The sequence below is a fragment of the Chenopodium quinoa genome, unplaced genomic scaffold (genome assembly GCF_001683475.1).
Source record: "Chenopodium quinoa cultivar QQ74 unplaced genomic scaffold, ASM168347v1, whole genome shotgun sequence".
NCBI lineage: Eukaryota > Viridiplantae > Streptophyta > Magnoliopsida > Caryophyllales > Amaranthaceae > Chenopodium > Chenopodium quinoa.
This window is the reverse complement of record NW_018744066.1, coordinates 214,897-234,229: the sequence shown is the minus strand read 5'-3', so window position 1 is coordinate 234,229 and position 19,333 is coordinate 214,897. Positions and strand designations below refer to the sequence as shown.

The 19,333-nt window shown below is 38.6% G+C and overlaps 2 protein-coding genes across 3 annotated transcripts; one reads left to right on the top strand and one right to left on the bottom strand.

The window, feature by feature from the left end:
• Positions 1-4,215: 4,215 nt before the first annotated feature.
• On the top strand, positions 4,216-8,291 carry LOC110690847 (formin-like protein 11). Its single transcript, XM_021867732.1, has 4 exons — positions 4,216-4,582; positions 4,701-4,798; positions 7,757-7,828; positions 7,920-8,291. Exons 1-3 carry the CDS (start codon positions 4,321-4,323, stop codon positions 7,808-7,810), a joined length of 414 nt encoding a protein of 137 aa, XP_021723424.1. The 5' UTR covers positions 4,216-4,320; the 3' UTR covers positions 7,811-7,828; positions 7,920-8,291.
• A 966-nt stretch (positions 8,292-9,257) lies between these two features.
• On the bottom strand, positions 9,258-18,453 carry LOC110690846 (zinc finger CCCH domain-containing protein 5-like). Of its 2 annotated transcripts, XM_021867731.1 has the most exons (10): positions 17,826-18,452; positions 17,099-17,257; positions 16,898-17,020; positions 16,602-16,760; positions 14,084-14,176; positions 13,544-13,660; positions 12,958-13,032; positions 12,651-12,817; positions 11,140-11,469; positions 9,258-11,017 (listed from the first exon to the last, which is right to left on the bottom strand). In XM_021867731.1, exons 1-10 carry the CDS (start codon positions 18,228-18,230, stop codon positions 9,658-9,660), a joined length of 2,988 nt encoding a protein of 995 aa, XP_021723423.1. In that variant the 5' UTR covers positions 18,231-18,452; the 3' UTR covers positions 9,258-9,657. The 2 variants fall into 2 exon arrangements, with proteins under 2 accessions (XP_021723423.1, XP_021723422.1); XM_021867730.1 differs by having other exon boundaries at positions 16,898-17,257; positions 17,826-18,453.
• Positions 18,454-19,333: the final 880 nt, after the last annotated feature.

Here is a 19,333-nt window from a genome sequence, read left to right as displayed (position 1 = left end):
CATGAAAAACTAAAATGCAGCTAGGGTGTTCCATTCGTGGATCCGGTCATGATATAGCGCATCCCAACCCTCTACGCTCGCTGTGCGAATGTTGTACCACCGAGGTATAATCGGTGGCACTGGAAAATCGGATGACATGTCTAGTCGGATGAAATGTCTGTATGACGACCCAAGAAACGCAATAGCTAGCTCTCTGACCTGTGTGGTGACAGTCTCACGCGAACGCCAAGGGAGAACCGTGGTACAAGGATAATAAGCTTGACTATGCACTCCCAGGCCGAAATGCATGACTGCGCATTTGTAAATGTTTGCAACGGCAAACAGATCTAGGGGCGCGTCAAAATAATGATTTTGGCCGCAAGGTCCACCTCCCCACCGGAAAAACATTTCCAAGTCATCCTGGTACACATGACGATAAACATTTCGGTTAGAGGCAATTTCGCTGTACATCAACTGACGCACCAAACCGTAGTTGTCTTCGCCCATTTGAAAAACATCAGCCACGACCCGGAATCCGCAGTTACCATCTCCGACTACATCATTCCACCCTTCCAAGTACGGCATGATGATCGCAGGTATCCTTTCCTTGTACGGAAACTGATCAACATCGTTTCTTCCTATTCACCATATAATTATAGACAGTTAAGAAGGCAGGAGTAACACTTTAAAACTATGTGCAATGTAAACAACCAAAACGTACCAGTTCTCAGGGGCATATTCACAGACGATGAAGATTGACTACGACTAGATGACGATGTCCGACCACGACCACGACCACGACCAAGACCACGGATATACTCAAACGCACTCCTGTTCCGCCGTTGTCGACCTCGAGGACGGTCAACTTCTTCGGGTTCCTCATAATCTAAGGTAGACGTGTGGAACATGTCATGAAGTACATGAGTAGCGTCACGAATAATAGAAGGATGGCTGGAGGGCACTCGGTCGTACATCGAACGAAACTGCTCCAACTCCTCCTGTTCACGGTCGGCCGTTTGAGTGTCTGCATGCTCACCAATAACAAGCGTCCTCCAGAATGAATGGACCTGATCAACATGTAACGACGCCCTTTCTTCTGTAATAACGCGGTGAATGGTGCATGCGCAAGGTAATCCATGAGTTACTGAAATAGCACACCCACACCGAGCATACACTTCGTCAGCCAAGTCCCTCATCCTGTTCAGCTAAGTGAGAATCAACCCCAAGCAGTAGTGCGACACACGACCATGGAGAATCTTAAATATAAAATGGCTATACATCGTACCATGTCGTCGTCTGGAGTCCTCTAGAGAGTTCCTGATGCCGTTCTTCTGAGTTTCAATTGACTTGTTAAGTCTATCGAACAGTGTATCCAAAGCAGCGGTCGATGAATCAATCCAGTCCTTGGTAGCTCTATGAGCGCTCTCAACTCTACATGTTGTAGTGTTCCCAAAATGAAGTACCTGGTTTGTCCAATATTTGACCCATTGCTGCATCACATAGTCCACCAGTGCCGGACACCACTGGTACGAATCCCTGAAGTTAGCCAATGCTCGCTCATACGCTTCCTCTGTGGTAGCCTGTAGGATCTTCCGCCACTTACCATTCACCAATCTCTCTGCCATTTCCAAATTCTTGTAGAAAAGGTTGTAGGCTTTCACTTTCACGCAGTTGTTGATGTGCCATGTGCACAATAAGTGGTTCGATTTTGGAAACAGCTCTGCTATGGGGGCAAAGAGACCTCCCTCACAGTCGCTGACGATGGCTGCTGGATGAACATTAGGCCCGATGTAGTTTCTCAGCTTCTCCAACACCCAATAATAACTTGGAGCCGTCTCATCCTTGATGATTGCATGACCACTCAGAAAGTTCTGGTTCGTTGGAGTCATCCCCATGATCTCAACCAGTGGGAAATTGTACTTGTTTGTCTTGTACGTTGAGTCGATCAAAATCACAAATGGCCAAGACTTGATCATATCAGCACAATCAGGATGCACAAGGAAAAGATGAGTCACCTCCGCTGTATCTTCATCAGAATCAAACCAGAACATGTAACCACGTGATTGTGCCTGGTGTAGCAGCTGCTGTATAGGGTTCCTTCCCTCTGACCGTTCAAACTTGAGTTGCTGTCTGACGTTGTAGATGTGTCTTCGGTTTGGATGGTCTTCTGGAAATTTCTCTAACACAGATGCTAATATTTTAGCAGGCTTGACTTGAGCATCACTCATTTCTTTCACAACTAGTTTCGCAGCAGGACTTAAGCCGCTCAGCTGTCGATGAACCTCTTCATATACTATCATCTCATGGTTGTGATACCCCCATTTAGAGTAACCAATCACTTCCCAACCGTCACGACTCCGTAGTTGTCGAACCTTTACTCTGAACTCACACCCACAACCTTTCCGCTTTGTATCAAACCGAGTGGCTGTACGAAAATCTCTTTCTTCTCTTTTGCGATAACGGTCACATCTCAAAATGCGATCCATTCTACCATCCCGTTGAGATTTATGAGTTACTACTACCAAGCAAAATCCAGCTGCAATTGCAACCTGTTTTGCCCAATCAATCGCCTGTTGAGCTTCTTCGAATGGACCATCATGTCCAAATATCCCACTGTAATCATTTCCGTCTCCACCATAATCCTGCATCAATTATATATTACAATAAATACATTTAACGGATAATACATTTAATTTCTATATTTACACAGAATTAACACAAAAAAAAAAGCATAATTATGTATAATCAAACTTAATTTTTATAAAAACCCAATTCGAATTTTCAAACTAAATTTAAAAATATACCATTACGAATTTTCAAACTTAATTTTAAAGAAACCTATTTCGAATTTCAAAATTAATTTAAAAAAAACCCATTTCGAATTTTTTTAAAAAATCATTTTCGATTTTTTTTTTAAAAAATAAATAAATAAAAAACAACAACAAAATCAAAAAATAAAAAATAAAAAAATAATTTATAAGGGTGGCGTCTGCCAGGGCTGCCACAGCCACTGGCGCCTGGCAGGGCCGCCTCAGCCAGTAGAGTGGCGCCTGGCCAGGACGCCAGTCTGGTGGTCTGGGCGTCTGGGCTGGACGCCACTCTGGTGGTTCTGGCGTCTGGCTTGGACGTCCAGGCTACGGTTTGGGCGTCCATCCTAGGCGCCGGAGCCACTCCGACGGTAAACCGTGAATTTTAACGGTGACTTACCTCGTTTTCCGTCGACGACGACGTACCTCCGGCGTCCCCCGCATCTCCGGCCTGCCCTCCGGTCTCCCCCGGCGAGCCAGTACGGCTCCACATTTTTTAAATCGAGATTATTTCAATTTTAGAAAATGGGCATAATGGTCACACCAAGTCATATTTGTGGGCTTTATATGGTAATTTGCGGGCGATGTTTAGCGATTCACTTAATTTGAACTGGGTGTTGTACTGATTTGCAATCCAAGTTGCTGACATTTTTTAACCTTGCATGATATGCCACATGTATGCTCACTGAACTGTGATTTCACAGATTTTTTTTCCTGTTTATATCCTATGAAGCCCATATTCTCCATGGACACCCTTTTGTCCTAATGTTCACAAACTGCTCCCACCTTCATCTTATTATTCTAAAAAAAAAAGTGAAGTTTCTACCTTGTTCAATTGACATATTCCAAACAGCTTGTTTAAAAGTGGATTGCTTCTCAAAGTTCTGACCAGGATAAAAGAAGAGGGCTTTGTCATTATCGATGGTTTTCTTATGTCCCTTGTCATACCTATTGGTTGGTGGAGCAACTAAATACCCAAAGTCACTGTCATCATTATCTTTATCAGGGTTATTTAGCTCATTAAACCCCTTAATGTCACTCCCTATTTCACCCAACCCCTTGTTTGTAGCTACCCTCCTTAACATATATTACTCTCAATCCAAGCATGTCCTCGTAACGGGTTTCCTAATACTACTCCCTTTTGTTTATTTTTTTGGTACTTTCTACTTCATAGTTTTTTACCCTTTTCTTTACAAGTTACAACTAGTAGAGGTGTCAATTTAGATGTCTGAGTCGTGTTTGGTAAAATCGGGTTAGATTTGTTCTATCTATAAATTAGAATCATATTAAATTATTGTCTTCATACGAGTCAAAATCTAAATCAGAAATTTTTTAAATCGATTTCTAATTAGGTTGAGTTGGGTGTGGTCTAATGGTCTATAGTTAAAGTACAACCTTACAAAATCTACAATAACTTTCTTTTTTAAACTTGTTAAAAAGCCACCAAAAAAACCAAGTAAAGTTCATCTCTTACCCTCTTTCCTCTTCACACTACACCCTCACTCTCTCATTCTCTCTCCTCCCTCGCCGGAAAATGGCGAAATCAAACGACCCAACATCACCTCCGCCGCCAACTCCGCCTCCGGCAATCGGCAAGATCGGACCATACACCGTATTCCTGACTCCTCCTCCGACCCCTAAACCCACTTCCGAAGCTCCTCCCGCCGTTATTTCACAATCCCACCAAAAAATCGCCGTCAATTCTCCGCCGCCGGTTCAGCCGCCTCCGGCCAAGTTTGAACCTGCCGGTGACCGCTTCGCTTTCTTCTGGGAAGCCATTGCTAAAGCTCAAAACGGTACCCTTTTTACCCATTTTCCCCTTTTCTTGATTCTTTACTTGCTCACTTTATTGTTGCTTCTTTTGGGTATTTTTTTGTTCTTACTTTTTTTCTTTTTTTTTTTGTGAAAATTTAGTTCATGCGAGTGTAGATGAGTACGTGGCGAATTGGTTGGGGTTGGATCAATCGAGATATCAATGGGCATTGAATGATTATTATGAATCTAACGGAATGGTATGTTTTTTTTTTTTTTTCTTTGATTTATTTTTTTTTGAGATTTTATGTAATACACTGATGTTTTTATCTCAATGTTTGTAGAAATTTTCATGCATGCGTTACAAACTGTAGTGAATTTGAGGTGTTTTTGTGTTTTGAAGGAATGAACTTAGGTTGTAATCTATTGTCCCAGAATTGCCCAATTCTTAGCTTTACTTGTAGATTTAATCTTGTAGTATGAATGTGTGATTTGTTGTGGGTTTAGAATGTGTCACACAGAAGTAAAGTGATTCCTTTTTTGTTGGTTTTGAGTAAATTGGATATGTTTTCGATTGATAGTTGCTATTTCTTTGTGAGTGTTATGGAGATTGCCTGATTTCTAGTTCTTGACTGCTATTTTGTGTGGAATCAGACATGGACTCGGCCAGTATAGGTGTGATACGGACACATAAAAGAGTGAAATGTGAAATGAGATGACCATGTCCTGTCTCTATGCCTTTAAGAAATCGCACCCATTAATTAATACCAAGTCAAAGATCAAAGGTTTGTTATGCATATAAGACCTTGCATTTGATTGGATCGTGACAAGGTCATCTTTGTTTCTGCTAATTGTGAAAGGTTCTCTTCGTGACTTCATTGAGCTTTAGCAGGTTTGGCAGGGAAAGTAATCAAAGTATAGCATTCCTAGAAAATCATTAGAATGACGTGTGTTTGTACTTCAACCATAAGAAATTTGGAATTTGTATCTTGTACATAGTGTTTTTTTGGCCGTCAGTGAGAATTGATACTTATTTAAGCCCTATAGCTCAGCAATGTGGTATTATCTAAAGAGGCATATTTTTTGTGCATAGAGTACATCTAAGGATTTTCATAATTTCAGCCCCCTTGAAGCTAAGAAATGTTGACCTTTAAAGGGAATTAATATTTGAAATGTTGACTCTGAAAGGGAATTAATATCCTGTGTGCACAAATCTCTTTACTCAAATCCCGGATTCTTTAGTCAATGCCTTTTTTTGGCCTAATATAATTAGCCTTGAGAACTTCAATTTCTTTAGAAGCTGAAAGGATGACTAGTGATCAATATCCATGAGACTTGATGATTCCATCATTTCCATGTGTAAAACATTTCTTATGGAGTGACATTAGTGTTAAGGACTTCTCCTGCATTTTGCTCATATACTGTCCCTGCTACTAAAGTATGATAAGGATATTATTGTCTTGTGAATTAGCACTTCACTTCAATAAGTATTGGTGGCTTCAAGTGGACTGTAAAACATTAGGTGTAGGGCTAACTTTATAACGAGGAAGATATGTTGGACTTAAATTATATAGTTCATATCAATGCAATGCCCAACTTGACTTGCTTTTTTGACTGTTAATGTGGAACTCATTGCAACTGCTTCAAGCCTTGAAGGGTGGGCTCTAGATACAAGATGTTACGTTTGAGGCTCAGTTAAAGCTCGTTCTAGTCAATAATCCAGTTGTTTTGCCACCGTTATGTCATTGGCTTACAGAGTTTAATTTGGGAGGGAATGCACAGGGTGACTACGAGATGTAGATCTGAAATTGTGACACTTTTCTTGACTTTTGGTGTTAATTTTAAGCAATCATGTCGTAATTATAAAATATGATCACATTCTAATTGGATGAACATGAATCTTTCTAATTTCATTGTTAGCTTTTGTTAGTGAAGGTTTTTTAAAACGAAGTTCTGTATTTGTTTGTATTCTATTCCATTCATTATGCCACTGTTTATTTCTTTTTCTTTAATTACCCTCAATATATTTCAAATGAGCTATAAAAAGTAGTATAGTTAAAAACTTATATTTCAGTAAACAGTAATTTCTGTTTTTGCATTTGGTAAACTAGCAGTTCTCAAGTAGCTTCTAGCTTTTTGAATGTATCAAATGTCATATAGGCTAGATCTATGTTATTTGAATTGTAGCACATATTGGTGCTTGTATACTTGTTATTGAAATAAATTTGTTCTTGGATTTATTTCTCTAATTAGTTTACGGAAAAGAGTGGGCACACTCACACCTCATTCTACTCTATAGTCTATACCAACCACCACTTATTAGTAGATTGACTACTTACATCTACCATGGGTTAATTGTACTCTCTTTTTACTAATCTATTCTTTATCAAACACCTCATTGTATTTGACATGTTTTTTCCCCTTTAAAAAGATTTTTAGTTTTGGTTGCTGCAAATATTGATTTAGTGTTAGATACTTCTTTGGCCCCTTGTCACTTCCAGTGAAAGTTTTTCCCCTTAATCAATTGCGTTTCTTTTTTACACTTTTCATCATAAGCTTATTGAAGTGTGATTGTTGCATTTCTCAAATGCTGGTAGAGATTATCTCTGTGGTGCATTTCTCTACGGTTTGAAGATTTGAACTTGAAAGAAATTATCACATTACACAGTAGAATGTACCTAAATCTTGGTAAAGGCTTTTACATGTGGATTACAGAGAATGCATATTCTGAGAGAGAATGTTGTCTGATTTACTGGCTAGAAATATCTAAATTCTAAGATGCTGTGCTACATGGAAACGGTTATAGAATTATGTCCAAAGTATAGAGGTACCTGTTTTTGAAATGCGTGCAATTTTCTCATAGTTAAAATACCATGAACCATGACCCATAAGGTTACCTGGAGTAATATGTAATGTGAAGAGACCACGTAGCATAGTTAATATACTTGGGATTCAGTTGAAGAAAAACAAAGTTGTGCTTCACTGGTTTTCCGTCTATTTGACCACCAATCAACTTCAGTTAGTTGTATAATTAGCTTGTCAGAGGTATTAATTGCATTACTATGTCATGACTCATGAACTGTATTTTATGAATTGCTGCTACAGGGGTTAGCATCTAACTAATACAAAGTAGTAATTTGTGGTATCATTGGGCAGAACTTAACACTGTCACAAGCAACTGCTGTGTATAAACACTAAAATTTGGGAATTGTTTGTAGGAGAAGGGAGATGTTCTGACAAAAGAAGTTTCAAGCAAGAGACCAACTGTTTAAACTTGTGATGTATTGCAGGTATAAAATATTGATTATAAAAACCCCTTGTGTATTTCATTGCTCTGGTTTGTGAATCCCTGAGTCCCTCACTTGTTTACGGTTCTTGCAGGAATCATATATATACACCCTTTCAATTGTAATATATACTAAGTACAGATGGTATTGGTTGAATCTGACGGGAATTAGGGAGTCGTGTCTGATATGAAGGTTTACGGCTTTATCCTGCATAATATCTCATGTAAGCGCAGGGTGTGGTGATTCCTCAAGTGCCAAATCTGCCTGTTGATGTCTCTGGTCACCATGTATTCTTTTTGTATCATTTTGATTTGCTGTAACCATCATGTTCTCTCCAAGTTATTGCTTACATTCATATTATCATCTAAATATGTAACTGTTCCTTTAATATTCGAATGTTCTACTGATGCTTTTACATCCTGGTATTTAAAGCTCTTTCAATAATCTACTTATGCTTAGATGGAAATCAACGTGTACCAACTAACTTCAATTGGATTTCACAAATTGCAAGACATCTTACAAAACGCCCTATTTTCTGACCACAAAAAAATGTCCTATTTCCAATATAATAAATGTATATCGTTGGGAGAGGAAGCATACTGTTGACTTTGTGGAAATAAGTTGCTGCTTACAAATAAAGACGAGTATACTTATAATCTCTTTCGGAGTTATCCACATCATGAACGACTTGTTAATCAAGGAATGAGACTGCAATTAGTTTACACTTAGGTTGTGTTCTCTTCACCTTATATACTACATAAATTTATTGCAAGTACTAATTTACAATAGAATTAGACCAAATCAGATTCTCTAAGTTTTAAAAAGGAATACTACATAAATTTATTGCAAGGGTACTAATTTACAATAGAATTAGACCAAATCAGATTCTCTAAGTTTTAAAAAGGAAGAAGTGACTCGGATCTCGGGGTGATGTCAAAATCTGCTAAGGTTACAGTTGCTTTACCCAATCAATTGGGACTAATCTAGCAGTTAAGTAAGCCACAATATTCCCAGATCTTTTTACATGGTTGCATGGTTCAAAGTCATCTCCCATAAAGCAAAAACCTTCAAAGACTCCTTGTCACTGTGACACCAAGTCTAGCAGTAAGATCTTCCACCATATCATCAGAGCCCCCTTCTCTCTTCACATCGCCAGCACTAGCACCCTTCCAACATCATCCCTTATAATCATCTATAAACTTATATCTCCTAACCCTAGAAATATTCAATAATTTTTTCATGGACGTTTATGGTGATTTTTTTTTTTTAAAGCAGGACGTTTATGATGATATAAACATCTGATGCGCAAGGATTTGAATTTCAGTCTCACATCTCTTGCAACACCATATCAGGTCGTACAATTCAATTTCCTAGTAGGAGTAAGAAGCTGATCTTTGGCCGTTGCGACCAAAAACAAGTGGAATACCATATATGTGGGGAATGGGATGATGTAGGACAGACGCTCTCATTTAAGGTTTAATAAGAACCATTAACGAGACGCATTTTTTACCATATTGGAATGAACAAAATTTCTTCCATATTCTATCTCAAACAACCCTTAAAGTGTATGAAGTATATACAAGATAAACTTTAACTTTACACAAAAATGAAAACTTCACACAACCATCATCAATGGAGACATACACCTGAAGAATGCCGATACTTCGTTTCTGCAAAATACACGAGCATCTAGACATGCATCTGATGGCAATAGCATACCTTTCTTGCTCTACTTTACAGCATTATGTAGAATGTTTTACGATATTCAGATATTTGCCGGCAACAAAAGGGCGCAAATTATTAACCTGAAAATTTACTGACCTCATTGTAAACTAAATCCTTCTCCTCTTTATAGAAGTTTCACATAATTCCACTTTACTTGAATCAGCTTTCTCCAGGACTCTACCATGTGAATTTTCTTTTGTGCAAATTTTCAAACTTTCAATAGGCTCCATACTGTGTGAAGTCTGAGTATCTTTCTTCATTCTGATCTCTTCCAACTTCTTCAAAGCAGCAAGACGACAAGCCTTTTCAAGCTCAGCTTTCGCCTCATTATCAATGCCCTTAGAGCTGGTATGCCCCAAACTAGTTGCCACCATTCCAGGTGCAGTAGCTTCCTCATCACTTCTATAAACATGTAACATACGTTCTTCATCAGGCCTTTTGTGGTCTCTTTCAGGTGCTGACTCTTGTGACATATCTCTATTTGTATCTGCAAGATCCGACTCTTTCTTGGACTTGGACCTAGACCTTGTTCTCCGACTCTTGTAAGATCTTCTCTCATACCTGCCAAGCTTATCTCCATCTGATGATTCTACATCATTTATCACGTGTCTTGAATGTTGTCTACTATGTCTATAGTGTCTATCATCATCACCATCACTCTCTGTCTCTGTAGAGCCTGACTGTTTCTTTAGCCTTGAGCTTTTTCTTACATCCTTTTTGGCACATGTCTTATCCTTAAACCTCGAACTTTTCCTTCTTTTCTTTTGTTGCCTCTTTTCGACCTTTACAAGCCTACTATCATCAGAACATTGAGAAGCACTGCTGGATGATTCTGCTTCATCTTTCATTGTCCTTGATTTTTCCTTACTACGACTGTGTTCATCTTCCTCATTGTCCTGACTATCACCATGAGAGTTATAATTTAAGGAGGCTGCCTCATTTTTCGTTGCAGTGACATGTTTATCTTTATACCTATGAAATTCATCATGATTCTTTTCTCCATAAGGACTCTTTCCCACATCAGATTTGTCAACTTTATTGTGGCGACATTCACGAGCTGACTCTGCAACTCCGTTCTGCCTACTTGAGCTTCTACTCTTGTGTTTATGGTATCTGTCACTTACTCCTCCCTCTGCAGTCTCGCCTTTGGAAGAAGTAGCATCAACTTTTCTACTTTTGTTGTCTTGGTCTGTAAACAATCTCTCTCTTGCCCTCTTTTTTGAGCTTCTCTTTATGCTAGCAACATATCCCTGACCATCAGTGCTCCCCTCTGATTTATCAAAACGAGAATCTTGACAGGTTCTTCTTTCTTCTTGCATCTCCCTGTCAAGATTGTTGGTCTCTCTGTCATCTCCTCTGTGCGGACTGTACCTTCCGCGCCTTCTTTTGTAACCATCATCTTCATCAGAACAGCTTTTCCTATGAGGGCTGTCTAAACCCCTAGACCTTGGTCTCCTTGAATGGTACCTGACACAAAAGACTTAACATATATAACTTGCACTATTAAGCAGAAGCGTGGGTACATAAAGCATAAAAGTAGGTAAATAATCAAAATTAAAAGGATTGCTCATTGATGGTAAAACACAAACATTTTTATAGCTTCAATTTTTCTATTCTTGTTGTCTTGGTCTGCTGAGAGTCCTTCCCTTTCCCTCTTTTTCGAGCTTCTCTTCATGCCAACGACAGATCTATGACCATCAGTGCTCCCCTCTGATACATCAAAATTATCAGTACAACGATGATCTAGATAGGTTCTTCTTTCTTCTTGCATCTCCTTGTCAAGATTGCTGGTCTCTCTGCCATCTCTTCTGTGCGGACTGTGCCTTCTGCGCCTTCTCTTGTAACCATCATCTTCATCAGATAAGCTTTTCCTTTGAGGGCTGTCTAAACCTCTGGACCTTGAACTTCTTGAATGGTGCCTGATACAAAAGACAAAACATAAATAACATGAACTATTAGGCTAAGTGTGTGTACATAAAGGTGATAAAGCGTTATAACAGTATGAGAAATGAAACTTTTTATTAAAAAGGAATCCTCATTGATGGTAGAACGCAAACATTTACATACATGTGAAGGTGAGTGAGAAGGCTGAAGGGGAATTTTAAAAATAACAATAAAGCAAAGAACAAGACTCATCAAAACAACATAATACACTTGTACAAGTCAAAAGAACAGCAAAGGTAGAATCTAAAATTTGCTCCCTCACAGATCCTATCCAATTAATCTTATTCATTGTAGTGCAAATTAACAAAATACAAAATTTTCCCCACAAAAAATGGCTGTCAAAGGCCTGTTTGGGGATGGGGGGAGGGAAGGAGGGGAGGGGGGGTTGGGAATAAGCCACCTCAGACAATAGGGGCTTTTATTCCTCGTATAATAGATGTCAATTCATTTGATGTCAGAAAATTCATGCATTCCTCTTTCATGTTTCACAACAGTGACCACACTCAACCGTAGATTGCTCAGGGGCAATCCAGGGAAGTCAAGATTATAGAATATTCAAACTATTTTATACTACTGCAGACGCTATGGGCACTGTTACAGTCCAGAGGTATTATCTTAGTGAAGTTATTACAAGGCAGTTTATAGGAAAGAAAAAGAAATAAGTTTATACAAAATATATATAAACGGAAAGCTCAATCACTAGCAAATAGATGCCAACACAAAATTCTTCTGGTTTTTTAACCTAAAAACAGCATCACTATGTTTGCAAATCAAGCATAGACAGGAAAAGTTTAGGAAATAATAGAGCCGGGATAACCGTCTCAGCAACATCTATCAAGTAGGCTACTCTGTCATGATCCATATTAGTTGATCACTGCATCTGTAAAAGTCAATACATTTTCTGCTATATTTAGGTTCAATCATAATACTTTACTCACTATTTCACATAGCAATTTACCAGTTTGCCTCATACATTTGGTTCTTTATAAAAATTAAATAAATCCTCAATACATTTCCTAAGCAAAACAGTTGCTCACTTTTCAGAGAGAGAGAGCAATAAGCTAAAATTAAGGCAATATATACTTGAAAGAAAACATAGAAGATATGCAAATGGACATACATAGGCATATATTATCTTTTTAAACTTATCACACACCTCAGACCAACTTCATCCGTGAAATCGTCACCAGTGTATCCAAATAAAGCAGCCATCTTCTTAAGCCAGTACCTCGGGGCTGGTTTATCCCAGTCAGCCCATTCATAATCTCCACCAGGATTTTGGAAACAATGGATAAAGTTGCAAGCTGATCCCCGGGAACAACTCTGTTATAGAAAATGCAAACATTAAGATATAAAGATCACTGTTCATCATATTACTTGTCAAAACACTCTAAAAAGCATCCAAGGCGAAAGTAAATGGTGATCAAACCTGGGGAAATTCAATCCCAAGTTTGTGACCATACCTTGAACCTTGACTTCATATACTCCCCACAAATAGCAACCCTCCATCTTGTCACATTAATGAATTCACAGGTCAGCTGTCAAGAACAATTTGCAATTAGTAGTTTTAGTACATAAATCTTCACTTACACGTGCATCTGCTGCAGATATCAAACTAATTATTTGGGATTTCCCCTGCAATTTCATGCATACTAAATGTTTTACATGCAATTTTCTCATCCTATTTTTCAAGTTAATTCTAGAACATCACGTGAGAATTATAATACAACTAGGAATTTCAATTTACTGTCCTCTAATAATGAAATTGAATAAGGAACCTATCCATTGTGAGCCAATTCCACATGATATAGTTCTCAGAATGAAATGTATCCAACGCCTTAGTAAACTGTGTATTACTTAATGTGAAGTGGTACACTAACTGGTTATCTCTTCGACCAATGGTTTAATGTAGAAATTGAACGGGTAAGACAAAAAGAGCTCTGCGCAATTAATGTTGCCCTGACTTTCATATAAACACTAAAATCATATAAACACTACCAAAACTAGAATGTGAGTGCTAATATATACTTAAAAACATGACTACCTTACCAGTTTCCCAGCAAAATATCGACCATTGGTAGACTGGTATGCAAGCATAGCTGATTCCAATGACTTATAATGTACATATACATTACCCCGCAAATGGGAAGAACCATTTTTGCACACCTGTAAAAAGCAATTACCCATTGAACCAGGTCAGGCTTACAACAGTTCCTCAACAATGCATCATGGGGAAGTAGAAGTGAAAATACATAACTAGATATTCAATAGAACAACTGATACTAAAGCGCCAGGAAACTATTTACAGAGTACACAGCTTGTCTAAAGTTAGCTTACAATTATTTACTCTGTATGACATTAGCAAGTACAAGTGACATGCTTCATAGACAATGCCAAAAGGCAATAAGTCCTTCAACCCCCTAACAACAGGAGAAAATAGAGTGGGGCACCATGACAAACAACACAATAAAATTAGGCGCTCTTTTTGTGAACAAAGAACTGTCTTAAGTAACTGCGCCCAATTATGAATTGTGATTAAAGAGAGGTCAATAGAAGAAAACTGAGCACGTCCTTTAGCACTAAAATCACCTTGAAGTTCACAAGTTCTCCAAACTTCAAAAATTCTGTATGAACATCCTCGTAAAAGTCTTCAAAGCTCTGCTTTACCTCCTCATCCGTATGCTAACAAAGAAAGCAAAGCATTCAGCAATCACTTCTTAAAGTAAATGCGAGCAAGTAGATAAGATGTTTAAAATGAAAATAAATAAATAAATAAATAAAAACCTATAGAAATTTAGTGCGTTACTTTGATCATCATTCATCAGTCAAACATAACAGAATACATAAGGGATCAAATAAAAGGCCAAAGAAAAGGGAGAGCAATTTCATTTCCCTTTCGGACAAAAGAAAATGATACAAACAGCAACAGAAGACATGTAAAGTGAACAAGGAGGAAGAGTAATTCTATGATTTGTTTCATCTTCAAAACAATTTAATCTTGTCTGAAAGTTAAGCTGCATAGACATCAACAGACTTCGCCAGTATGAGCTTTCCCTTTACCACTTCATCATAAGCACATTCTGAAATAATACTTCCTACCAATTCATCTTAAGCACATTGTTAAATTGTACTTCCTCCGTTCCAAATTAGTTAACACGTATTCCTTTTTGACCCATTTCTATCTTGGGTAAGTTTTATATGTTAAAATATCAAATTTACCTCTCACTAATTTCACTAACTCTGTTTCAAAAAAAAAAAAAAACACACTAACTCCTCCTCTCTCCTACCATCACCATGATCAATTTTCCTTAGTGACCACAGCATCAATCTTCATCATATTTCCCTCTCTACCTCCACTTCCATCACCACTATTATCGAATCTCTGACAATGACACCACTCCAACAAATCACCTGCGAATCAGCCAACCCTATTCACCCTTTCTTTCTTTCTTTCCCTCTCCTTCAAAAACAAGAAGCCTTTTTTAATGGCTAAAATCTCAAAAGATACGAAGGCTCAAAGCAAAATTGTGTTACATAGTTTATCAACTTCATCACCGACAAAGCCTCCCACAAGTGTTATTGTGTGAGTCTCTGCCCTAACTCAATCCAATTTGAAACCCTAACTCGATTAGCCGCTCTCTATCTCCAATCTCTCTCCTTTGCTTCTATGGATATTTTTTGAAAGGGGATCCAGAAATCTCAACCACCCAAGATGATGATAAGGGAGTGGCTGGGCAGAAACAGGTACGGTCGTACGGGTTTTGTCTTGTGAGGTTGACGATAGTGACATTAAGATGGAAATAGTTGGGTTGTGACTCTTGTGATAGAAAAGGAAAAGGGATAAGTTTTATGGTGAAGAAGATGATGACAAAGATGGGGTTGGGATGGCAGAGAGTAGACGGATATTGGGGTGGTGGTGTGGTTCTATTAAATTGCCAAGCTGATAGGCCAAGCAGCCAGGGTGAAGGGTTGGTTAGTAAGGTTAGGGTAAACTGCACCTATATATGTATTCCAAAAAGAAAGGTGTCAACTAATTTCGAATGAATGAAATATAGTCTACCACAAATGATGTTCCTATCCACAATACGAAACTAGTTAAACATTACGCTGTTAAATTCATGACTTCTTAGAATGATAGTTTTTTTAAATAAGGCATAGCTTAACTTTCTTTCCTTTCTTGTACTAAACTTATCCGAAACATGCACCTGGTTTAATGTTGGGATATGCTATTTTTCCTAATTGTAAAGAATGACATAAAGATCAAATTAAAGATAAAAGAGTATTAATTGTTGCTTGTGCTGCCTTGTGTCTGCTTCCTTTAAAGTTCATTAGACAAAAATATGAGCACAAAAGGTATCAATACTCTCTTTCTAGCTTGTCACAAAATATAGTAATATTACATTATATACTAATATACCATTAGAACTAAAAGAACAGGCCAAAGGCAGAAGATTTCCAAGTCATTATAAAAAGCATGTGTTACCCAGAAATGTATATTGGATAATGTTGCCTATTAAATAAGTTGTCTTAGTTTATTTTTCTTCATAATAGAGGGTTAAGGTTCAAACCTTCAACTTCCTAAAAAACATTTTAAAGTTCCACCATTGCAGCATGTCAATTGAAAGCAATGAAAAGAAAACCGATCATGATAAAATGGGATGTAGCTCAGTTCTCCATCTCCAGCGCCTACAAAATTCCCCAGTAGACTATTGGCTGTTAAGGAAAGTACCACTCGTTTGAGCAGGACTCTGATGACATCAAAATAAGGACAGAATTCATTTGCTTAATGCAGTTATAAAGAAGCAGAATTATAACCCTAACATTCCATGAATAATGTTTCAGTGACCAAAAAAAGTTGAAAACAGGGAATAAACTTCCATTTTAATAATCTCCACCTCACACGTTTGAATTGTGAGCTTGATTAGAGATGTCTAGTCAGCAGAAAAAGGTTCAGCAAGAGTACATATTGTGCAAGTAAGCACACTCAACCACAAAAAACCGGCATCTAAAAACATGCAAAAGAATAAATATAAGGTGGGTGGGGGTTGAAAGCTAGATAAGACGACATTCAGGATACAAGGACCACCCAATGGCTTCAATAACAGACCTCAAGCCCTTCATCCTGCTCCCAAGCAAGACCAGGACCATTGTACATATTCTTAATAAGTATTGTACAAGCTTTATCTGGGTAGAAGTGAACTCTGCTACACCGTGCTCCAAAGCGACAAACCCCAGTTTTTAGATGGAAAGGGCAATGTGCTTTATCCTGCCATAAAGAAGTATCAAAAGGAGATCAGGTGAGGGAAACTGAAACATGTTTCTCCTTTCACATGGTTGAGAACATCACGCCTAGAAATAGAAAAAATAGAGATGATGTGTAACAGAACAAGTATTAACACAAACCTGCTCAGTTCCAAAGTTGGGAACTTGTTGTGCAACACTTTCTAGAACCTCTTTTGCACTCCTATAATCTTCAAAGGCTTCAGACTGGGGAGCAAGAGGGTTCGATATTGGTCTTTCACTTTCCTGAAAAGTTCTTAACACTTTAGGATTGATACTATTTGCCAAACCCAAAAGTGCCAACTTATTATCCACATCAATTACCTGATTTTCTTTTAGAATCTCAGGAGCTTTCTTGGGCACCCTGATTTTTTTCTTCTTAACAATTATCTCGTTTCCTTTCCATATTATTTCTGCTGGTCCTTCTTCTATATATTCCCAATCATCATCTTCATTCGCCTCACTAGCATTCTCATTATTAGCCTAGCAACAAACATTCCATAAAACATACATTTAGCAATACTGCAAAAGAACATGAATTATCTAGCACCTATGATAATATTACAAATTATATGTAACAATATAGAAGAGAGCAATTACACACAAGATGAAAATCAGTTGGTAATTTGGTATACATATGAAAACAAATATAATCAATCGCAATTAAATTGCTGAGAACATGGAAAATATTTTTAGCACACCAATTAAACCCCCACATTGTATATTGAACACATTTAGCTAATGCCTTAGACACGTTACATTCTTCGATTATTACAGTAATCAAAACACCGTTGATTAACAATCTCTCAAGTACTAGAAAAGGGATCAAAGCACCACCAACAGTACTGCTCACTCCAATAACAGAACTAAGATCATATATCATCAAACTACAGTCATAATACTAGTCATGCCGGCAATTCCAATCACTACAAAACACAGATTCTCGAAAACGAAATGCACATTCGAAAGCATTCGAATTTAACCTCTACACAATCTCAAATTCAAAGCAACTAAAACAATCAAACATAAGTAAAATTCAAAGAATACAAACCAGCTCTTTCTTTGAATCCTCATCGAGTTTACGCCGCTCCTCTTCTTCCTCCTCCTGCTTCTTCCTCTCCATCTCCAATGCTCGAAGAAACTGCCTCTCTCTCTCCTCAAACACCATGCGCTCCCTCGCCATTCTCTCCGCTTCCTCTTGCTCCAACCGCAGCAATCTCATCTGCTCTTCAGGATCATTCAATCGAGCTTCCTCCTCTTCTCTCTCCTTCTTCGCAATCTCCTTCCTCACTTGCTTCCTCTTCATCTTCTTCAATGCCTTCCTCTTCTCCTTCCGACTCATCGTCGCCATTGTTATACTGTTATCGTTGCCATTGTCGTTGTCGTCTTTGATCGTACTTTGATCGATTTCTCTCTCCTTCATCTCCTGCTGATTATCTTCCATAACTGCCATCATCTGAAGAGGAAATTGTTTCAGTGAATCGATTAAATTGGTCGTATCATTTCGTTGGAGATTGATTGAATTGTACACTGTCTGGATTGATTGCGAATCCCTAAATTTTGTAAATCCCCAAATTCTCGGAAGAACCCTAAACTGAAGTAGCACCTTTAATTCTACGTAGTATTTTTGTAGCTGATGGCCTTAAGCGGTTAAGCCCTTATTGATGCCAAAATTCGTCAGCCAGAATTTATATATATATTTTTTTTTTCTTTTTTTTCTTTTTTAGGAAAAAAGCGACCCAAACATACAAACTCCGAATTTACACCCGTATTCTACGAGTAAATTATAGGCCCATACCTGATATACCAAATACTTTAAGGGGTCGTTTGGTTGGGGGTTTTCATCAAAGGGAATGGGAATCAACTGAGCCGATTCCCTTTGTTGTTGTTTGTTAGACACTTTCTTTCATTCCATTTACCCCCTCCATTACCCCAAATCCTTCTAACTTCATTCCCCATCCCCCCTAGACTTTCCCTTTCCTTAGCCACCCATCCACCACCACACCCACACTAGCCACCACCCTTTTACCTTACCCTCACCACCCAACTGCCACCAGTCACACCTCCACCGCCATCGCTGCCCTTTCCCCGACCACCTCCACCCCTTCCCCGACCACCGCCGCCCACTGATAAGACCCAGATCTAACACCCTCACAATTTCACAAACCCAAATCCACCGGCTCACCATCGTCGACACCCCATATCGACTCACCATCCCCGAGACCCCCACAACCCAAACCCACCACTGCTAACACCCTCGCCGAGAGCAGCAGTGAGCAGCGGGGCGAGCAGCGGCGACAAGCAGCAGGGCAGCGTTTGGTGGGGGGCGAAGGGCGGTGAGTGGTGGTTGGGGATGTGCGGCGAGTTGGTGGGGGGCTGGGTGGTGGCTGGGAAATGTGGGAATTGAAGAAATAAGGTGGATGTGTGGTGGTTGTGTGGTGGTGAAGTTGGTGATAGTGTTTTCCTTTGTTTTTAAAACAAACAACTTACATAATTTTGGGTAATTTCATTCCATTCTCTTTCTTTCTCTTTGTTCATTCCATTCCGTTTACCCCGTGT

Excerpts from the sequence above, each read along its gene's own strand:
- LOC110690846 (XM_021867730.1), bottom strand. The coding sequence starts at position 18,230 with ATGATGGCAGTTATGGAAGATAATCAGCAGGAGATGAAGGAGAGAGAA. Across the intron at positions 17,258-17,825 it reads AGGATTCAAAGAAAGAGCTG|GCTAATAATGAGAATGCTAG; the intron begins GTTTGTATTCTT and ends GTTTGTTGCTAG. Across the intron at positions 14,177-16,601 it reads AGCAGGATGAAGGGCTTGAG|CATACGGATGAGGAGGTAAA; the intron begins GTCTGTTATTGA and ends TTTCTTTGTTAG.
- LOC110690847 (XM_021867732.1), top strand. The coding sequence starts at position 4,321 with ATGGCGAAATCAAACGACCCAACATCACCTCCGCCGCCAACTCCGCCT. Across the intron at positions 4,583-4,700 it reads CATTGCTAAAGCTCAAAACG|TTCATGCGAGTGTAGATGAG; the intron begins GTACCCTTTTTA and ends GTGAAAATTTAG. Across the intron at positions 4,799-7,756 it reads ATTATGAATCTAACGGAATG|GAGAAGGGAGATGTTCTGAC; the intron begins GTATGTTTTTTT and ends AATTGTTTGTAG.